Source organism: Salvelinus fontinalis, chromosome 18, assembly GCF_029448725.1.
Source record: "Salvelinus fontinalis isolate EN_2023a chromosome 18, ASM2944872v1, whole genome shotgun sequence".
NCBI classification, from domain to species: Eukaryota; Metazoa; Chordata; class Actinopteri; order Salmoniformes; family Salmonidae; genus Salvelinus; species Salvelinus fontinalis.
Window position 1 is genome coordinate 56,122,565 of NC_074682.1, and position 22,268 is coordinate 56,144,832.

The window sequence follows — 22,268 nt, forward strand, 5'->3', positions numbered from 1 at the left end:
CACTGTAGAGACAGACAGGGTTATGACAGCGGGACCACAGTAGAGACAGACAGGGTTATGACAGGGGGACCACTGTAGAGACAGACAGGGTTATGACAGGGGGACCACTGTAGAGACAGACAGGTTGGACCACAGTAGAGACAGACAGGGTTATGACAGCGGGACCACAGTAGAGACAGACAGGGTTATGACAGGGGGACCACTGTAGAGACAGACAGGGTTATGACAGCGGGACCACAGTAGAGACAGACAGGGTTATGACAGAGGGACCAAGGTAGAGACAGACAGGGTTATGACAGGGGGACCACAGTAGAGACAGACAGGGTTATGACAGCGGGACCACAGTAGAGACAGACAGGGTTATGACAGGGGGACCACTGTAGAGACAGACAGGGTTATGACAGCGGGACCACAGTAGAGACAGACAGGGTTATGACAGAGGGACCACAGTAGAGACAGACAGGTTGGACCACAGTAGAGACAGACAGGGTTATGACAGCGGGACCACAGTAGAGACAGACAGGGTTATGACAGCGGGACCACAGTAGAGACAGACAGGTTGGACCACAGTAGAGACAGACAGGGTTATGACAGGGGGACCACAGTAGAGACAGACAACAGGGTTATGACAGGGGGACCACAGCAGAGACAGACAGGTTGGACCACAGTAGAGACAGACAGGGTTATGACAGCGGGACCACAGTAGAGACAGACAGGGTTATGACAGGGGGACCACAGTAGAGACAGACAGGTTGGACCACAGTAGAGACAGACAGGGTTATGACAGGTTGGAACACAGTAGAGACAGACAGGGATATGACAGGGGGACCACAGTAGAGACAGACAGGGTTATGACAGGGGGACCACAGTAGAGACAGACAGGTTGAACCACAGTAGAGAGACAGGGTTATGACAGCGGGACCACAGCAGAGACAGACAGGTTGGACCACAGTAGAAACAGACAGGGTTATGACAGGGGGACCACAGTAGAGACAGACAGGGTTATGACAGCGGGACCACAGCAGAGACAGACAGGGTTATGACAGCGGGACCACAGTAGAGACAGACAGGGTTATGATAGGGGGACCACAGTAGAGACAGACAGGTTGGACCACAGTAGAGACAGACAGGGTTATGACAGGGGGACCAAAGTAGAGACAGACAGGGTTATGACAGGGGGACCACAGTAGAGACAGACAGGTTGGACCACAGTAGAGACAGACAGGGTTATGACAGGGGGACCACAGTAGAGACAGACAGGGTTATGACAGGGGGACCACAGTAGAGACAGACAGGTTGGACCACAGTAGAGACAGACAGGGTTATGACAGGGGACCACAGTAGAGACAGACAGGTTGGACCACAGTAGAGACAGACAGGGTTATGACAGGGGGACCACAGTAGAGACAGACAACAGGGTTATGACAGGGGGACCACAGCAGAGACAGACAGGTTTGACCACAGTAGAGACAGACAGGGTTATGACAGCGGGACCACAGTAGAGACAGACAGGGTTATGACAGGGGGACCACAGTAGAGACAGACAGGTTGGACCACAGTAGAGACAGACAGGGTTATGACAGCGGGACCACAGTAGAGACAGACAGGGTTATGACAGGGGGACCACAGCAGAGACAGACAGGTTGGACCACAGTAGAGACAGACAGGGTTATGACAGGGGGACCACTGTAGAGACAGACAGGGTTATGACAGCGGGACCACAGTAGAGACAGACAGGGTTATGACAGGGGGACCACAGCAGAGACAGACAGGTTGGACCACAGTAGAGACAGACAGGGTTATGACAGCGGGACCACAGTAGAGACAGACAGGGTTATGACAGGGGGACCACAGTAGAGACAGACAACAGGGTTATGACAGGGGGACCACAGCAGAGACAGACAGGTTGGACCACAGTAGAGACAGACAGGGTTATGACAGTGGGACCACAGTAGAGACAGACAGGGTTATGACAGCGGGACCACAGTAGAGACAGACAGGGTTATGACAGGGGGACCACAGTAGAGACAGACAGGTTGGACCACCGTAGAGACAGACAGGGTTATGACAGGGGGACCACAGTAGAGACAGACAGGGTTATGACAGGGGGACCACTGTAGAGACAGACAGGTTGGACCACAGTAGAGACAGACAGGGTTATGACAGGGGGACCACAGTAGAGACAGACAGGTTGGACCACCGTAGAGACAGACAGGGTTATGACAGGGGGACCACAGTAGAGACAGACAGGGTTATGACAGGGGGACCACTGTAGAGACAGACAGGTTGGACCACAGCAGAGACAGACAGGGTTATGACAGCGGGACCACAGTAGAGACAGACAGGTTGGACCACAGTAGAGACAGACAGGGTTATGACAGGGGGACCACTGTAGAGACAGACAGGTTGGACCACAGCAGAGACAGACAGGGTTATGACAGGGGGACCACAGTAGAGACAGACAGGGTTATGACAGCGGGACCACAGCAGAGACAGACAGGGTTATGACAGCGGGACCACAGCAGAGACAGACAGGTTGGACCACAGTAGAGACAGACAGGGTTATGACAGGGGGACCACAGTAGAGACAGACAGGGTTATGACAGCGGGACCACAGCAGAGACAGACAGGGTTATGACAGGGGGACCACAGTAGAGACAGACAGGATTATGACAGGGGGACCACTGTAGAGACAGACAGGTTGGACCATAGTAGAGACAGACAGGGTTATGACAGGGGGACCACAGTAGAGACAGACAGGTTGGACCACAGTAGAGACAGACAGGGTTATGACAGTGGGACCACAGTAGAGACAGACAGGGTTATGACAGTGGGACCACAGTAGAGACAGACAGGTTGGACCACAGTAGAGACAGACAGGGTTATGACAGGGGGACCACAGTAGAGACAGACAGGGTTATGACAGGGGGACCACAGCAGAGACAGACAGGGTTATGACATGGGGACCACAGCAGAGACAGACAGGGTTATGACAGCACAACTCATTGGAGACTGACTGTCTATCTACAGCCTCTAGTTAGTCTAGTCAGTCTAGTACCTACAGCCTCTAGTCAGTTTAGTCAGTCTAGTATATACAGCCTCTAGTCAGTCTAGTATCTACAGCCTCTAGTCTGTCTAGTCAGTCTAGTACCTACAGCCTCTAGTTAGTCTAGCATCTACAGCCTCTAGTCAGTCTAGTCAGTCTAGTACCTACAGCCTCTAGTCAGTCTAGCATCTACAGCCTCTAGTCAGTCTAGTCAGTCTAGCATCTACAGCCTCTAGTCAGTCTAGTCAGTGTAGTACCCACAGCCTCTAGTCAGTCTAGTCAGTCTAGTATCTACAGCCTCTAGTCAGTCTAGTATCTACAGCCTCTAGTCTGTCTAGTCAGTCTAGTACCTACAGCCTCTAGTTAGTCTTGCATCTACAGCCTCTAGTCAGTCTAGCATCTACAGCCTCTAGTCAGTCTAGTCAGTCTAGTATCTACAGCCTCTAGTCAGTCTAGTCAGTCTAGTCAGTCTAGTATCTACAGCCTCTAGTCAGTCTAGTCAGTCTAGTCAGTCTAGTACCCACAGCCTCTAGTCAGTCTAGTCAGTCTAGTCAGTCTAGTACCCACAGCCTCTAGTCAGTCTAGTCAGTCTAGTATCTACAGCCTCTAGTCATTCTAGTACCTACATCCTCTTGTTAGTCTAGTAAGTCTTGCATCTACAGACTCAAGTCTGTCCTGTACCTACAGTCTCTAGTTAGTCTAGTCAGACTAGTTTCTACAGCCTCTAGTCAGTCTAGTTTCTACAGCCTCTAGTCAGTCTAGTTTCTACAGCCTCTAGTCAGTCTAGTCAGTCTAGTTTCTACAGCCTCTAGTCAGTCTAGTCAATCTAGTAAGTCTAGTATCTACAGCCTCTAGGTCAGTCTAGTCAGTCCAGTCAGTCAAATTAGTTCATCAGCCTAATCTTTCTAGTCAGTCTAGTCAGTTCAGTCACTCTAGTCACTCTAGTCAGTTCAGTCACTCTAGTCAGTCTAGTCAGTTCAGTCACTCTAGTCAGTTCAGTCACTCTAGTCAGTCTAGTCAGTTCAGTCACTCTAGTCACTCTAGTCAGTCTAGTCAGTTCAGTCAGTCTAGTCACTCCAGTCACTCTAGTCAGTCTAGTCAGTTCAGTCACTCTAGTCAGTTCAGTCACTCTAGTCAGTCTAGTCAGTTCAGTCAGTCTAGTCAGTCTAGTCAGTTCAGTCAGTCTAGTCACTCTAGTCACTCTAGTCAGTCTAGTCAGTTCAGTCACTCTAGTCAGTTCAGTCACTCTAGTCAGTCTAGTCAGTCCAGTCAGTCCAGTCACTCTAGTCAGTCTAGTCAGTCTAGTCAGTTCAGTCACTCTAGTCACTCTAGTCAGTCTAGTTAGTTCAGTCACTCTAGTCAGTCTAGTCAGTTCAGTCACTCTAGTCAGTCTAGTCAGTTCAGTCACTCTAGTCAGTCTAGTCAGTTCAGTCAGTCTAGTCAGTCTAGTCAGTTCAGTCAGTCTAGCCAGTTCAGTCAGTCTAGTCAGTCTAGTCAGTTCAGTCACTCTAGTCAGTCTAGTCAGTTCAGTCACTCTAGTCAGTCTAGTCAGTTCAGTCACTCTAGTCACTCCAGTCAGTCTAGTCAGTCTAGTCCCTTTAGTCAGTCTAATCAGTTTAGTGTACTTCTCATCCAGTACCGCCAGCCAGTTCCACTTATTTTTATTTCACTTACTTATCTATTGCAGTACACTCTTAGAACCCAAAAGGGTTCTACCTGGAACCAAAATAGTTCTACCTAGAATCAAAGAGGGTTGTTCAAAGTGTTCACATCACAGTCTATAAGCCTATAGTGTGAAGTGGGGGATCTAAAAGCTTATAGAAAGGCTGGGATTCATCCTCATGTACATGAAAGACCTCAACTCTCTGTGTCCAGAATGAGGCTTACCCCCTAGTAATGAGCATATCTTTCTAGGTAGCTGCTGCCCTTTTTACAGTACTGGGCCAAACCAAGCCAAGCTGTACTGGGTTGGCCTAGTGACCTACATATCCACCATCTAGTTGCTGGAACTGTGTTTGAAAGGACCTGTGTGAAAATAACATATATGAGCCAACACAAGTATGGTTTGGATACATGAAAAGTGGTCTTCTGACCTCAATGGTACTTGCTGGATAAATAAAGATGAAAAGGAAACGTATGGTTCAGATTGGCATTAAAGAGTAGAAATGGTATGCCAAATCTACCCTAGCTGTCCCAACACTACCTGAGAGCCAATAGACTGCAGGGAAAGAGGGAGAGAGGAATGGGAGCTTCACAACCAACCGTGACAGTGTAGAAAGCAGCAGAAAAGAGGCACAAACAAGGAAGAAGAAAGACAAAATGTTGAAAGTGCCACCGAACCCTCGGGACTGGGATTAATAGTAAGTAAGCTGCAGCTTTGTACGTTCTAGATGGTGGGGAGAAGGAGATGGAGGGAGAGAGAGAGCAGGGCCGGCTGTAGGCATAAGCGAAATAAGCAACTGCTAGAGGGCCCACAATACTATTTTGGGGGGGGGGGGGGGGGGGGGGGGCTCAGTCAGGTTCTCAAAAGTACTGTTTTGAGTTAAATGGGAGAATACACAAGGTGCATCAGCAATTTTTCTCTTGTTATGTCAGTCACTGACAGTCACCAAATTAGCAAACATATTTTAGATTGGTAAATTATTCTAGCCAGCTATCTAAACTTGTAGTCGAATTACTGACCAGGAATGCAGGGCACGTGCCCAGAGGCCTTGACCTCCAGGGGGCCCCCAAGGATTTTGTTAGTCGCTCTCACTCTGATACAATATTACCTTGGCATAAGTCATGGATAAATGGGTAGAATTGCAGCAAACTTGCTTTATAACTGGAAATTAACTCTCCGGCATCAAGAGGGGGGTCATTTAATTGTTTTGTGGTGAGGTAATGGGGTTGGGGTGGGGGCAAAGAAAATGTTGCTTAGGGCCCCCAAAAGTCTAGAGCCCGTCCTGAGAGAGACTAATATGGGGAGAGAGAGGGAGAGGGGGAGAGAGAGAAAGAGGGGGGAGAGAGAGAGAGAGAAAGAGGGAGAGAGAGAAAGAGGTGGAGGGAGAGAGAGAGAGAGCGAGCGAGAGAGACAGCGAGAGAGAGAGCAAGAGAGAGAGACAGCGAGAGAGAGAGAGAGAGAGAGAGAGAGAGACAATGATATTTGAAATGTCTTTATTCTTTTGAAACTCCTGTGAGTCTAATGTTCACTGTTCATTTTTAATTGTTTTTTCACTTTTGTTTATTAGCTACTTCACTTGCTTTGGCAATGTAAACATATTTATCTCATGCCAATAAAGCCCTTAAATTGAATTGAGAGAGAGAGACAAGAAACATTGTATACATAAGACAGACCCACTGGTTGCCCTCTAGGTTACATAGAGAGCTGGTAGTCCCATCCACCAAACTACCAGGTGTGAAACAGGGAAAAGACTCAGGGGGTATGCTAATTTGATATAGAGCAGACCTAACTCACGCTATTAAATTAATTAAATCAGGAACAATTTACATATGTCTAGAAATTAATAGGGACATTTTCTCAACAGAGAAAAATGTCCTCATGTATCCCCATAATAGAATCCCCATACTTTAACGATGACAGCTTCTCCATCCTAGAGGGGAGATCAACAATTCCCAGGTCCAGGGATATGTACTAGTCTGTGGCGACCTAAATGACAGAACTGGACAAGAACCTGACACCCTCAACAGACAGGGGGACAAACACCTACCTGGAAGTGACAGCATTCCCTCCTCCATGCTCACCCCTAGACACAACTACGACAATATAACCAACAAAACCAGGGCAAAAGTCCTGCAGCACTGTCGGACGCTGGGTATATACATAGTCAATGGTAGGCTTCGACGGGACTCCTACAGTAGGTACACCTATACAGTAGCTCATCTCTTGGCAGTAGTACTGTAGACTACTTTATCATTGACCTCAACCCAGAGTACCTTAGGGTGTCAGTCCACTCAGGGTGCCGGTCCACTGACACCCTTATCAGATCACAACAAAATCACACTCCACTTGAAAAGAGCTATGATCAATCATGAGGCATCAAAGCCAGTGGATCTGCATTTAATATTAATACATCCTATAGATGGAAGGAAAGTAGTGTGGAAATCTATCAAAAAACAATTAGGCAACAAAAATTCAATCCCTTCTGGACAATTTCCTGGACAAAAGGTTTCACTGTTATTGTGAAGGTGTGAACTTGGCAGTAAAAAACCTAAACAGTATATTTGACCTCTCAGTTTCACTATCAAATCTAAAAATGTAATGCAGACAACCTAAGAAAATTCAAAATAATGACAATTGTTTGATGAAGAATGCAAAAATCTAAGAAAGAAATTGAGAAACCTATCCAACCAAACACCTAGAGACCCAGAAAACCTGAGTCTACACCTTCACTATGGTGAATCACTAAAACAATACAGAAATACACTACGGAAGAAAAAGGAACAGCACGTCAGAAATCAGCTCAATGTAATTGAAGAACCCATAGAAGCTAACCCCTTCTGGAAAAAATTTCAACACACTAAACAAACAAAAATCTTTTTGACTCTATAACAAAGAACAAACAGTAAATACATATACATATACATGATCAATTACAAATCTTAGAATCAGCTATTAACAGATTTTTTTTTTTTTAAATAACGTTCCCAAGGTAAACGGACTATTTCTCAGGTCCAGATCGTAGAATATGCATATAATTTACAGAATAGGATAGGAAACACTCCAGAGTTTCCAAAACTGTCAAAATATTGTCTGTGAGTATAACAAAACTGATTCTGCAGGCGAAAACCTGAGAAAATCTAACCTGGAAGTTATTTTTTATTTTTTATCTGTGTTTCCTGGCCCGTCTTTCTTCCATTTAAAGGGGTATCAACCAGATTCCTTTTCCAATGGCTTCCTCAGGCTGTGACCAGGCTTTAGACATAGTTTCAGGCTTTTATTTTGAAAAATTTGCGAGATTTTAAAAAGTAGTCAGGTGTCCTCTGGATAGTTCCTGTGTGCGAGAGGGGAGCTCTCCATTTTCTTTTTCTCTTTTATTGAATAGGTTACGGTCCGGTTGAAATATTATTGATTATGTTTGTTAAAAACAACCTGATGATTGATTCTAAAAAACATTTGACATGTTTCTACGAACATTACGGATACTTTTTGCAATTTTCGTCTTACGGAACGAGGCTTTGGTTTTCTGAACATAACGCGCAACCCAAATGGCGTTTTTTTTGTTATAAAAGTCATATTTATCGAACAAAAAGAACATTTATTGTGTAACTGGGAGTCTCGTGAGTGCAAACATCCGAAGATTATCAAAGGTAAGCGATTAATTTTATTGCTTTTCTGACTTTCGTGACCATACTAATTTGGGGCTAGCTGTTGTAGCATTGATTGATACATTCACAAAAGCTTGGATTGCTTTCGCTGCAAAGCATATTTTCAAAATCTGACACGATGGTGGATTAACAACAAGCTAAGCTGTGTTTTGGTATATTTCACTTGTGATTGCATGAATATAAATATTTTTAGTAATATTTTTGAATCTGATACGTTTGGGAATTTACTTCTGCCTTTCAGGACCGGAACGAGGCTGTAGTTTTCTGAACATAACGTGCAACCCAAATGGCGTTTTTTTGTTATACTTGGCTATACTTAAACTCTAACGTCATCCTCAGCTCTGGCATCTTCCCCAATATTTGGAACCAAGGACTGATCACCCCAATCCACAAACGTGGAGAGAAATTTGACCCCAATAACTACCGTGGGATATGCGTCAACAGCATCCTTGGGAAAATCTTCTGCATTATCATTAACAGCAGACTCGTACATTTCCTCAGTGAAAACAATGTATTGAGCAAATGCCAAATTACCGTACGACAGGCCACGTATTCAATATGCACACCCTAATTGACAAACAAAGAAAGCAAAACAAAGGCAAAAGTCTTCTCATGTTAGTTGATTTCAAAAAAAGCTTTTGACTCAATTTGGAGTGAGGGCCTGCTATACAAATTGATGGGAAGTTGTGTTGGAGAAAAAAAACAGACCACATTATAAAATCCATGTACACAAGCAACAAGTGTGTGGATAAAACTGGCAAAAAGCACACACACACATTTCTTTCCATAGGACCCGGGACTGAGACAGAGAAACAGCTTAACCTCTGCGGGACCAGTAAATCTCAGTAGGACACAAATAATGGTGTTCCAAAAAAGGTCCAGTTGATAGGACCACAAATACAAATTCCATCTAGATTCCATTTCCCTAGAGCACACAAAAAAACTATACATACCTCGGACTAAACATCAGCGCCACAGGAAACTTCCACAATGCTCTGAATGATCTGAGAGACAAGGCAAGGGCCTTCTATGCCATCTAAAGGAACATCAAATTCGACACACCCATAGGATCTAACAATCCTTGAATCAGTTATAGAACCCATTGCACTTAATGGTTGTGAGGTCTGGGGTCCGTTTACCAATCAATAATTCACATAATGGGACAAACACCAAATTGAGACTCTGCAAAACATATCCTCTGTGTACAACGTAAAACACCAAATAATTCATGCAGAGCAGAATTAGACCAATACTCGCTAATTATCAAAATCCGGAAAAGAGCCGTTAAATTCTACAACCAGGAGAAGGAAGCGATTCCCAAACCTTCCATAACAAAGCCATCACCTACAGAGAGATAAACCTGGAGAAGAGCCCCCTAAGCAAGCTGGTCCTGGGGCTCTGTTCACAAACACAAACAGACCCCACAGAGCACCAGGACAGCAACACAACTAGACCCAACAAAGTTATGAGAAAACAAAAAGATAATTACTTGACACATTGGAAAGAATTTATAAAAAAAAATGTGTAAACTAGAATGCTATTTGGCCGTAAACAGAGAGTACACAGTGGCAGAATACCTGACCACTGTGACTGACCCAGAATGAAGGAAATCTTTGTACAGACTCAGTGATCATAGCCTTGCTATTGAGAAAGGCCTCCAAAGGCAGACCTGGCTCTCAAGTGAAGACAGGCTATGTGCATACTGCCCACAGAATGAGGTAGAATCTGAGCTGCACTTCCTAACCACCTGCCAAATGTAAAGTATGACCATATTAGAGACACAGATTTCCCTCAGATTACACAGATCCACAAAGAATTCGAAAAAACAAATCCAATTTTGATAAACTCCCATATCTACTGGGTGAAAAACCACAGTGTTCCATCACAGCAGCAAGATGTGTGACCTGTTGCCACAAGAAAAGGGCAACCAGTGAAGAACAAACACCATTGTAAATACAAACCATATTTATGTTTATTTATTTTCCCTTTTGTACTTTAGCTATTTGCACATCGTTACAACACTGTATATAGACATAATGTGACATTTGAAATGTCTGTATTCTTTTGGAACTTTTGTGAGTGTAATGTTTAATTAAATGTTTTTATTGTGGATTTCACTTTTGTTTATTATCTATTTCACCTGCTTTAGCAATGTATACATATGTTTCCCATGCCAATAAAGCCCCTTAAATTTGACATTTAAGAGAGAGAGAGGCAGAGAGAGAGCGCGAGAGAGTGAGAGAGAGAGAGAGCGAAAGACAGAGAGACAGGGAGAGAGAGAGAGAGACAGAGACAGAGAGACAGGGAGAGAGAGAGAGAGAGAGAGAGAGAGAGAGAGAGAGAGAGAGGGAGAGAGAGAGAGAGCGAGAGATAGAGAGACAGGGAGAGAGAGAGAGAGAGAGAGGGAGAGGGAGAGAGAGAGAGAGGGGGAGGGGGAGAGAGGGAGAGACAGAGAGACAGGGAGAGAAAGAGAGAGAGAGAGAGAGAGAATGTGAGAGAGAGAGAGAGAGAGAGAGAGAGAGAGAGAGAGAGAGAGAGAGAGAGAGAGAGAGAGAGAGAGAGAGAGAGAGAGAGAGAGAGAGAGAGAGAGAGAGAGAGAGAGAGAGAGAGAAAGGGGGGGTAGTTTTGTGGGGGTTCTAAGGTTGTGGCATGTGTTTGTTGTTCTCCTTCTCAGGTGTCTAAAAGCTTTAAGTACTTTTTTGGTCTAAAATTGCAACTGTTTAAAAAGCCACCTACTTTTTTTCTGAACTCATGAATTTCATAAATACTGAGAAATAAATCTAATAATTTCTGATAGCAGCTGTATACTTGCAATACTTGCAATGATTAAAACTAAATAACTAATGTTTTAAAAAGTGGGTAGACCTACTTTAACCTGTTGGGGATGGGGGCGCTGTTTAGACTATTTATGCTAATGTGGCTAATTTTTTAAACGGCTTCCCACAAAATCCTTGATCGTACAATATGCATATTATTATTATTATTGGATAGAAAACAGTCTATAGTTTCTATAGGAGTTGAAATTTTGTCTCTAAGTGGAACAGAGCCCATTCTACAGCAATTTCCCTGACATGGAGTCAGATTTGAGAAACGTTGGCCACTTTTCTGAAGTCATTTAAACGGGCACTGTCGTTGCTATGACTATACGGACACTTCTTACGTCTTCCCCTGGATGCCTTTACGTGATGACGATTCCAACGGGCTCGATTGCTCGTTCACAGGCACTACAAATGAAAAAAACCTTTAGCTAGCAAGTCTTTTCTTGCTGCGTAACGCGCGTGGAAGACACCGACCCTCTCCTGTTCCAAGCATTAGTTTAGCCTGTTATATTTCTCCGGTCATCTTTTCACTCGTTATAGGAGTTACAAACATCACAAAGTAGTTAATTTAAAGCGTTTTATAGCAATTTATATCCGTTTAGTGCGATTTTGGGACATTTATTTTTGCAACGATGTGAAAAGTTGGGAACGCTTTTCAGTTCATCCCGAACGTAGTTGACATTTCCACATGGCAAGAGGACAGCTTTCCACCAAAAGACGATTTCTCCCAAGAAAGGATCCTTTGCCCAAGATACTGATGGAAGAACAGCTCAAGGTAGGACATTTTTATTATGATAAATCGTGTTTCTGTCGAAACATTTTAGTGGCTTAGGACGCCATGTTTTTTGACGTAGCTTCGCTTGGCGCAAACTGTATTGAAAAGTAAGGATAAATTAAAAAATGTAATAACGCAATTGTATTAAGAATTAAATTGTCTATCAATCCCTGTCCACCCTATATTTTTTAGTCACGTTTATGAGTATTTATGTATAAGAGTAGATCACTGTCTAAGTGGCGCAAGGACAAATTCTGACCAGCTGAGTTACATTTCACATTGTCTAACCATGATTTTGGTGGCTAAATATAAACATTTTCGATCAAACTGTATATGCATGTTGTAATGTGATGTTACAGGAGTGTCATCGGAAGAATTCTGAGAAGGTTAGTGAAAAAATTAATATCTTTTGGCGATGTTGACTTTTATCGCTCACTTTGGCTAGAATCAATGCTGGGCTGCTAATTGCTATGTGCTAAGCTAATATAACGATTTATTGTGTTTTCGCTGTAAGACACTTAGAAAATCTGAAATATTGTCTGTATTCACAGGATCTGTGTCTTTCGATTCGTGTATGCTGTGTATTTTTACGAAATGTTTGATGATTAGTAGTTAGGTAAACACGTTGCTCATTGTAATTATTCTAGTCCATTTGTGATGGTGGGTGCAATTGTAAACTATGCCATATACCTGAAATATGCACTTTTTTCTAACAAAACCTATCCCATACCATAAATATGTTATCAGACTGTCATCTAATGAGTTTTTTTGTTGGTTAGGGGCTATAAATATCTTAGTTTAGCCGAATTGGTGATGGCTACTGGTGTTGGTGGACAAATAAAAGATGGTGGAATATGCTAATGTGTTTTTAGGTAATAGATGTACATCTTTACATATTGTGTCTTCCCTGTAAAACATTTTAAAAATCGGAAATGTTGACTGGATTCATAAGATCTGTGTCTTTCATTAGCTGTATTGGACTTTAATGTGTGAAAGTTAAATATTTTAAAAAAATATTTTTTTTGAATTTCGCGGCACTGGTTTTTCAGTGGGGGGGGGGGGGGTGTGCCGCTAGCGCCACGCTGATCCTAGACAGGTTAAAGGTCCTGCACAGTCATCGTGTTTCCCAGGTAAAAACGTAATATTTTTATGCAATTCAAAATGTTCAGAATTTGACAAATGTAAACTTCTCCCTCATCTTCAACTATCAGGAAACCTGAATGTGTTGAGTGGGCGGGGAGCTTATATTCATGAGCTCACCTTGACCGACAGATACTTGAAACACCCTTGTGGTCGTTGCCAGGTAACTAAACAATGGGCCACATGTTATTGATGATTTGACTTCAAGGCTAAATAGAATGCCTCAACCAAAATTCACTCATGGGTTAACAGAGTTCTTCATGGATTGTTGGGTATCTGACGAACAGCAACAATACACCATTGTCTTTCAATTGTTTTTGTAACTAATTACAGAATACAGTTCACTGATACGTTTCTTCACCAGCGTTCCAGAAGTGTACTGAACAATGTCTTGGAGCTTCTGCATTAAGCTTTATACAGGAAATGACAAAATGTTCAGCATTTTGTTTTTGGATCAGACATTAATTGGATCATTTACAATAGACCAGCAGTCTAAATATTTATCAACATACTTATACTTATGAATAATTATGTTAAGATATAATGGCAGCATCATTTGACATTAAAAAAATAAGAATTAGCGCCATAAGCCTAATATAGACCCTTAGCATCCTACTGGCTGCAGGACCCATTGGAACAATTTGTAAACACTCACCCAATCACAAAGCTTGAAAAAAAAAAAAAAAAAAAACCGAACAAAATGTGATTCATCACCTAAACATAAACTACTTGGTGGTTTCGGGAAATGCAACCAAACTACAGAGATTGATGGGGAGAGGAGGGTAGGGGGAGCTTCATTCAAGCAGGCTTCATTGAGACCAATCCAGGGATGGGCTCCTCCTTGTGCAGGTCTCCCACACTGGGCAGACAGGGTTCCTGGGATGGACAGCTTGCACAGCTTCCCCACAGCTTCCCCACAGCTTCCCCACAGCTTCCCCACACACGGTGCTGCATCAAGGATGATTATTTCACACCCCAATTAATAAAGCAGCTTCGCTCCAAATGTGGACTACATGTGTGACATCTTAAGCCTCAGCCTGTCCACCGGAAAGAAGAAGAATCTTGTGCTGTCTGATGTAACGTTAAATTATCACTATGGCATCCAGTCACAACACAGCAGGAATTTTCCCAGCATGCAACCAGTATGCTAGTTCAAAGGCACAACACAGTCGAGAAGGTGTTAGTTACCAGTATCGTTCTGCCACATTCTGCTTGAGATGTCTTAGACATTTGATGTACAGTTGAAGTCGGAAGTTTACATTCACCTTCGCCAAATACATTTAAACTCAGTTTTTCCCACAATTCCTGACATTTAATCCTAGTAAACATGTCCTGTTTTAGGTCAGTTATGATCACCACTTTATTTTAGGAATGTGAAATGTCAGAATAATAGTAGAGGGTATGATTTATTTCAGCTTTTATTTCTTTAATCACATTCCCAGTGGGTCAGAAGTTTATATACACTCAATTAGTATTTGGTAGCATTGCCTATAAATTGTTTAACTTGGGTCAAACGTTTCAGGTAGCCTTCCACAAGCTTCCCACAATAAGATGGGTGAATTTTGGCCCATTCCTTCTGACAGAGCTGGTGCAACTGAGTCAGGTTTGTAGGCTTCCTTGCTCGCACACGCTTTTTCAGTTCTGCCCACACATTTTCTATAGGATTGAGGTCAGGGATTTCTGATAGCCACTCCAATACCTTGACTTTGTTGTCCTTAAGCCATTTTGCCACAATGTTGGAAGTATGCTTGGGGTCATTGTCCATTTGGAAGACCCATTCGCGACCAAGCTTTAACTTCCTGACTGATGTCTTGAGATGTTGCTTCAATATATCCACATAATTTCCCATCCTCATGATGACATCTATTTTGTGAAGTACAACAGTCCCTCCTGCAGCAAAGCACCCCCACAACAGGATGCTGCCACCCCTGTGATTCACAGTTGGGATGGTGTTCTTTGGCTTGCAAGCATCCCCCTTTTTCTGCCAAACATAACGATGGTCATTATGGCCAAACAGTTCTATTTTTGTTTCATCAGACCAGAGGACATTTCTCCAAAAAGTACGACCTTTGTCCCCATGTGCAATTGCAAACCGTAGTCTGGCTTTTTATGGTGGTTTTGGAGCAGTGGCTTCTTACTTGCTGAGCGGCCTTTCAGGTTATGTCGATATAAGACTAGTTTTACTGTGGTTATAGATACTTTTGTACCTGTTACCTTCAGCATCTTCACAAGGTACTTTGCTGTTATTCTGGGATTGATTTGCACTTTTCGCACCAAAGTACGTTCATCTCTAGGAGACAGAACGCATCTCCTTCCTGATTGGTATGACGGCTGAATCATGAAACATGATTTTCACTGTTCGGGACCTTTAAAAGTGCAGTTACTATTTGTCTAACCCCAGACAGCAAACTTCAAGCTACTAGTCTTAGTATGGTATGGTTTGTTTTCCAAAAACCCACTATTCCTCATCCAAAGGTATATTACAGGATACACCCACTATTCCTCATCCACAGGTATATTACAGGATACACCCACTATTCCTCATCCACAGGTATATTACAGGATACACCCACTATTCCTCATCCACAGGGATATTACAGCAAACACCCACTATTCCTCATCCACAGGGATATTACAGGATACACCCACTCTTCATCCACAGGGATATTACAGGATATAAATCACTATTACACAGGACAGGGATATTCTGGAGTGTTCCATAGAACACATATAATGCTTTGACTAATGTAGAGAACATACATGGGAATTAGACATAGTTAGTTATATTTTGGGCTGGTAAATAATGATCATGATAGGTAATCCATGGGCTCTTTCCATTCTGTTCACAGAGTAGGGTGTGAGTCCCTAAGATTACCCTATTCGCTATATAGTGTGTCACACCCACAGAGCCTCACCTGAGACACACCCACAGAGCCTCATCTGAGACACACCCACAGAGCCTCACCTGAGACACACCCACAGAGCCTCATCTGAGACACACCCACAGAACCTCAGCTGAGACACACCCACAGAGCCTCATCTGAGACACACCCACAGAGCCTCATCTGAGACACACTCAGAGAGCCTCATCTGAGACACACCCACAGAGCCTCATCTGAGACACACCCACAGAGCCTCATCTGAGACACACTCACAGAGCCTCATCTGAGACACACCCACAGAGCCTCATCTGAGACACACCCACAGAGCGTCATCTGAGACACACCCACAGAGCCTCATCTGAGACACACTCACAGAGCCTCATCTGAGACACACCCACAGAGCCTCATCTGAGACACACCCACAGAGCCTCATCTGAGACATACAACCACAGAGCCTCATCTGAGACATACACCCACAGAGCCTCATCTGAGACATACACCCACAGAGCCTCATCTGATACACACCCACAGAGCCTCATCTGAGACACACCCACAGAGCCTCAACTGAGACACAAACACAGAGCCTCATCTGAGATACACTCACAGAGCCTCATCTGAGACACACTCACAGAGTCTCATCTGAGACATACACCCACAGAGCCTCATCTGATACACACCCACAGAGCCTCATCTGAGACACACCCACAGAGCCTCATCTGAGACACACCCACAGAGCCTCATCTGAGACACACTCACAGAGCCTCATCTGAGACACACCCACAGAGCCTCATCTGAGACATACACCCACAGAGCCTCATCTGAGACACACCCACACAGCCTCATCTGAGACATACACCCACAGAGCCTCATCTGAGACATACACCCACAGAGCCTCATCTGAGACACACCCACAGAGCCTCATCTGAGACATACACCCACAGAGCCTCATCTGAGACACACCCACAGAGCCTCATCTGAGACATACACCCACAGAGCCTCATCTGAGACATACACCTACAGAGCCTCATCTGAGACACACCCACAGAGCCTCATCTGAGACATACACCCACAGAGCCTCATCTGAGACACACCCACAGAGCCTCATCTGAGACATACACCCACAGAGCCTCATCTGAGACACACCCACAGAGCCTCATCTGAGACACACCCACAGAGCCTCATCTGAGACATACACTCACAGAGCCTCATCTGAGACACACCCACAGAGCCTCATTTGAGACACACCCACAGAGCCTCATCTGAGACACACCCACAGATCATCATCTGAGACACACCCACAGAGCCTCATCTGAGACACACCCACAGAGCCTCATCTGAGACACACCTTCAGAGCCTCATCTGAGACACACCCACAAAGCCTCATCTGAGACACGCCCACAGAGCCTCATCTGAGACATACACCCACAGAGCCTCATCTGAGACACACCCACAGAGCCTCATCTGAGACACACTCACAGAGTCTCATCTGAGATACACTCACAGAGCCTCATCTGAGACACACCCACAGAGCCTCATCTGAGACACACCCACAGAGCCTCATCTGAGACACACCCACAGAGCCTCAGCTGAGACACACCCACAGAGCCTCATCTGAGACACACCCACAGAGACAGAGCCTCAGCTGAGACACACCCACAGAGCCTCAGCTGAGACACACCCACAGAGCCTCATCTGAGACACACCCACAGAGCCTCAGCTGAGACACACCCACAGAGCCTCATTTGAGACACACCCACAGAGCCTCATCTGAGACACACCCACAGAGCCTCATCTGAGACACACCCACAGAGCGTCATCTGATACACACTCACAGAGCCTCATCTGATACACACTCACAGAGCCTCATCTGATACACACCCACAGAGCCTCATCTGATACACACTCACAGAGCCTCAGCTGAGACACACCCACAGAGCCTCAGCTGAGACACACCCACAGAGCCTCATCTGAGACACACCCACAGAGCCTCAGCTGAGACACACCCACAGAGCCTCATCTGAGACACACCCACAGAGCATCATCTGAGACACACCCACAGAGCCTCATCTGAGACACACCCACAGAGCCTCATCTGAGACACACCCACAGAGCGTCATCTGATACACACTCACAGAGCCTCATCTGAGACACACTCACAGAGCCTCATCTGAGACACACCCACAGAGCCTCATCTGAGACACACCCACAGAGCCTCAGCTGAGACACACCCACAGAGCCTCATCTGAGACACACCCACAGAGCCTCATTTGAGACACACTCACAGAGCCTCATCTGAGACATACACCCACAGAGCCTCATCTGAGACACACCACAGAGCCTCATCTTAGACACACTCACAGAGCCTCATCTGAGACACACCCACAGAGCCTCATCTGAGACATACACCCACAGAGCCTCATCTGAGACACACCCACAGAGCGTCATCTGAGACACACCCACAGAGCCTCATCTGAGACACACCCACAGAGCCTCATTGATAAATGCTGTAAACACAGCGCATGGGTACTAGTGGTGTAATGGGTTTGCGTTCTGGTGCACGTGTGGACTGCCAACTGGGACATTTAAATACATTAGCTAGGTAGAGAACAGCTGTGTGGATGCCTTTTCTATCAGACAAGCAATAATTAAAGGGATATTTTCTGCACATATCTCCAACCGACACCTATGATCCATGGGGATATACTGGCAGACATGTGATCATTTCCCATTACAGTTTTAATGTCCTCATATCTATTGCAAACGCTATAGGCCTGTGTGAAATGCCCATATGGATATGCTGGCTGACAAATAATGATTTCCTGTTAAAACGTTAACGATATTTCCATGTCTGTATTCCTATGTCCAGTCCTGTGTGTGTAAATCTGTGTGTCCTAATCGATCAGAAATACCCATTGGCTGCTAATATAATAAGAAGGTGGGAAAACCCAATTGATCTGCAGTAATATGACATTTGTGGTTGCTATGACCACAACGGCAATTGGTGCAGGTAGGCCCTAACTACAGTTGCTCTACTACTGCGGTTCAGAGTTGAATACGCCCAGAACTCTGAAGGCAGTTATTGGCAGGGATATTGGGGGTATTCCGTGAGGTGAATACATACTGTGGTGCCCTACTAAACAAGGCCAGAATGCGAAAGCAGAGAGTCATATAGCAGTGCGGTGGCGGCATGGAGCTGTCCTTTCAGCACCATGCTATATGAACGTTGCACAATGCTGTGCCCTACCGCTGAACGAGGCCTGAATGCGAGAGCAGTAGAGCGGTGCGGTCGCAGTATGAAGCTGTTCTTTCAAAACCAAGCACTACTGAAGCAATGCGGTGCCGTATAGGGATACAGGAAGTTGTCATTTCAGCACCATGCAGTACTATTGAAGTTCAACCGTTTTTTACTCTAGCCGGTATCTCGCAGTACAGATACCGATTTTAACAACTGAGCTGAGTCTTTAAACCTGAACTTGGTGTCTCCAGTGCATTTTGTATTCACAAGATGAAAGAAAAACGTATATGCGTACTAGCATTATACAACTTCACAGGCTGTGGTTCACTGTAGCCTTTCAAGCATACAACAGCATCACACATGCATCAAACACTTGGGGGAGAGGACACATACCAGCATCAGTGGGCAGACATCGATTTCTAAACATTTATATGTATCTCGGGTGTAAATTAAGGCCATTAATGGAATCTGAAATAGTTATGAGAAGATGTCATTCACTCGGTGTGTTTGTCTCACTGGTAACTGAGTCATATAGACAGCGACTACACCGTGTTAATAAGCTTTTCTTACCTGAAACAGACGTAATATATTCGCCACCATGATCGATACAGAACTCGCTGAAGCTCCTATCACTCCCACAACTTTTTCTGGCTTGACGAACACTGGTGGTTCACCGTTAGTACACCTGACATCCGACGTGTCTTTTTGTATGAGTGCCTGCACAAAAGTCAGGGACTGCTCCAGGGCATAGGTGTCCCTCGAACACGTATCCAGTACCCGGGCACCTAGGGTGACATTGGGAAGAAGATCGTCATCACTGTTGATTTGGTCCAAGGCGTACATCATAGCTTCGAGACGATGGATCCCGTTCTCTTTCTTGATGTCCCCACACGGTTCCCCCGGGATCCCCCGGGCGTGCACAGGGAAGAGACCGCCAAGGGTCAGGTCTCCCTCCATTCTTATGGAATGCGGTGCGTAAATTTCCTGCGATGCCGTAAGGTCAAATAGAGCTTTCATCACACATAAGACTTGCCACGTAAAGTAGGGTTTCTTCAGTTCTAGAACCACACCACCATGCCTTAGCTTGGCCATGCTCTCTCTCTCCCTCTTTCCCCTTATACCTCCTCCGACTTCGATTTAGAAAAAAGACGCGACGCACCGAGGCACTTTTCTTTTATAATACTTCAATGAAATAAAGGTGAGGCATCGTCCAAAGTAAGTTAATGTGTGCTCATTTGTAAGAAGAAAATGCGCAGGTGAGAAAGGTGCGCATATTATTCCGCTATAGGCTACCGACGGGTTTACCAATGCGTTACTCCTCATAAATGTGCGCACGACTTCCCAATAGCAGTGAACGGTTCACACAATCGCTTGTTGCTCGGACACCCATTCCAGGTTTGAAGACAGTGGGTCGACATTCAATAAAGAACAGCAAACGGCTAATACTTTGTAGAAAGAAAAATGTAATGGATACTAATCATAGCTCATTAAATGTCTTTAAATGAGCGTTAAATGCGCACGAGGACGTGATGTTGATATTCCACGGTTTAAAGCGTGAATCACCACCGAACTCCCACTGTGCGCTGATGTCATAGGCTACTTCCCACAACGAATATCTAAACGCTAATAAATTGTTTTAAAACAAACGGACAACTCGGGGAATCTTCAAGATATAGAACTCCGAAAAGTTTACGTTTATTTCACAAGCAGTCCATCACAGGATCACACATCTTGAGGCGCATGATGATAACGGAATTGCGTTCTGAACATGTCCAGCTGGTGTCTGTGACATCCTCCTCTTCACGCAAACGACGAACTTCTCCGAGACTCCCGTTTGGCCAAGAATGTAGCGGCTTCTCTCTGATGGAAGTAGTCTCTCTTTCGTTGTTGATCCCTTAGAAATCCCTCAGTTGGAAGGAGAGGATGGAGAGGATACAAGTATCTCCCACTGAGCGCTACGGAGGGAATGGCGCCTTCTCTCTCTCTCTCTCTCTCTCTCTCTCTCTCTCTCTCTCTCTCTCTCTCTCTCTCCCTCTCTCTCTCTCTCTCTCTCTCTCTCTCTCTCTCTCTCTCTCTCTCTCTCTCTCTCTCTCTCTCTCTCTCTCTCTCTCTCTCTCTCTCTCTCTCTCCACGGAAAATCAAATATGCATTTGTAAAATGACTTAATGCCCAAAGCCTGCAACACACATTTTCTTTCATCTTAAATCACAGGATGTGCTTTTATGTGTATCTCAGTCTACTACACCAAAATATCAACTGTATATACATGACTACAATATCATTGTTAAAATTAATTTGTTGTAAATATTATTTTAGAGAGAGAGGGGGGGGGGACGTTTGAGCGGGCGTCATCAAGTTTAAGCTCTATTTTTCTTTTCAACCCGCAGGCTGCTTCTTTGATTGCGAGAAATGGGTAATACAAATCGATATCAGGAATCCCTAATGGTTACGCTTGTGTAGGCAACCAGGGAAAACCTGATGTACCATACAGTGTTCATTGAGCGTAGGAGGTTACCTAATTCTGTTGCAGCTTTATACAAGCTATTGCCGACCGTGCAATCATGCACGGTTGCTATATTTTGCATGCACGCACACACAGAAATACACGGAAAAAAAGAGATACGTCTCACACACACACACACGCGCACACACATGCTATACATAAATCACTGAATCCATTATTAGAAAATACATGTATTGCCCATGCGTTATTGTTAAGTTCTTGGTTGGATGGAAAGACGTCTTTGAAGATGTCGATCTTTTAACACTGCTCGTGATACAAAGTAGTTTCATGTATAATGACCTTAACACGTATGAGGTAAAGATAATAATCTCGAAAATAATCTGTCCATAATCCATTGTACAAGATGGTCTTTCACATATTATAAAGTATACAAAATACCGGACACACATAAGAGCAATTCCACATTAACCGTCTTATCCTGAGACTCTGATTTTTCACTATATGATGTATGTCAAACAAATTTCAAAGTTAAAAAAAAAACATGCAACTCTACAACAAGTACCAATTCTAAAAATGTCC

The 22,268-nt window shown here is 44.4% G+C and overlaps 1 protein-coding gene across 1 annotated transcript in view; it reads right to left on the reverse strand.

Moving 5' to 3' along the window:
- Window positions 1–21,214, reverse strand: part of LOC129815774 (metabotropic glutamate receptor 7) — a 313,714-nt gene extending 292,500 nt beyond the window's left edge. The window contains exon 1 of the mRNA XM_055869885.1: window positions 19,796–21,214. Within this exon, the coding sequence (XP_055725860.1) occupies window positions 19,796–20,317 (522 nt within the window). The 5' untranslated portion in view covers window positions 20,318–21,214. The remainder of the gene's footprint in view (window positions 1–19,795) is intronic.
- Between the last annotated feature and the right edge of the window lie 1,054 nt (window positions 21,215–22,268).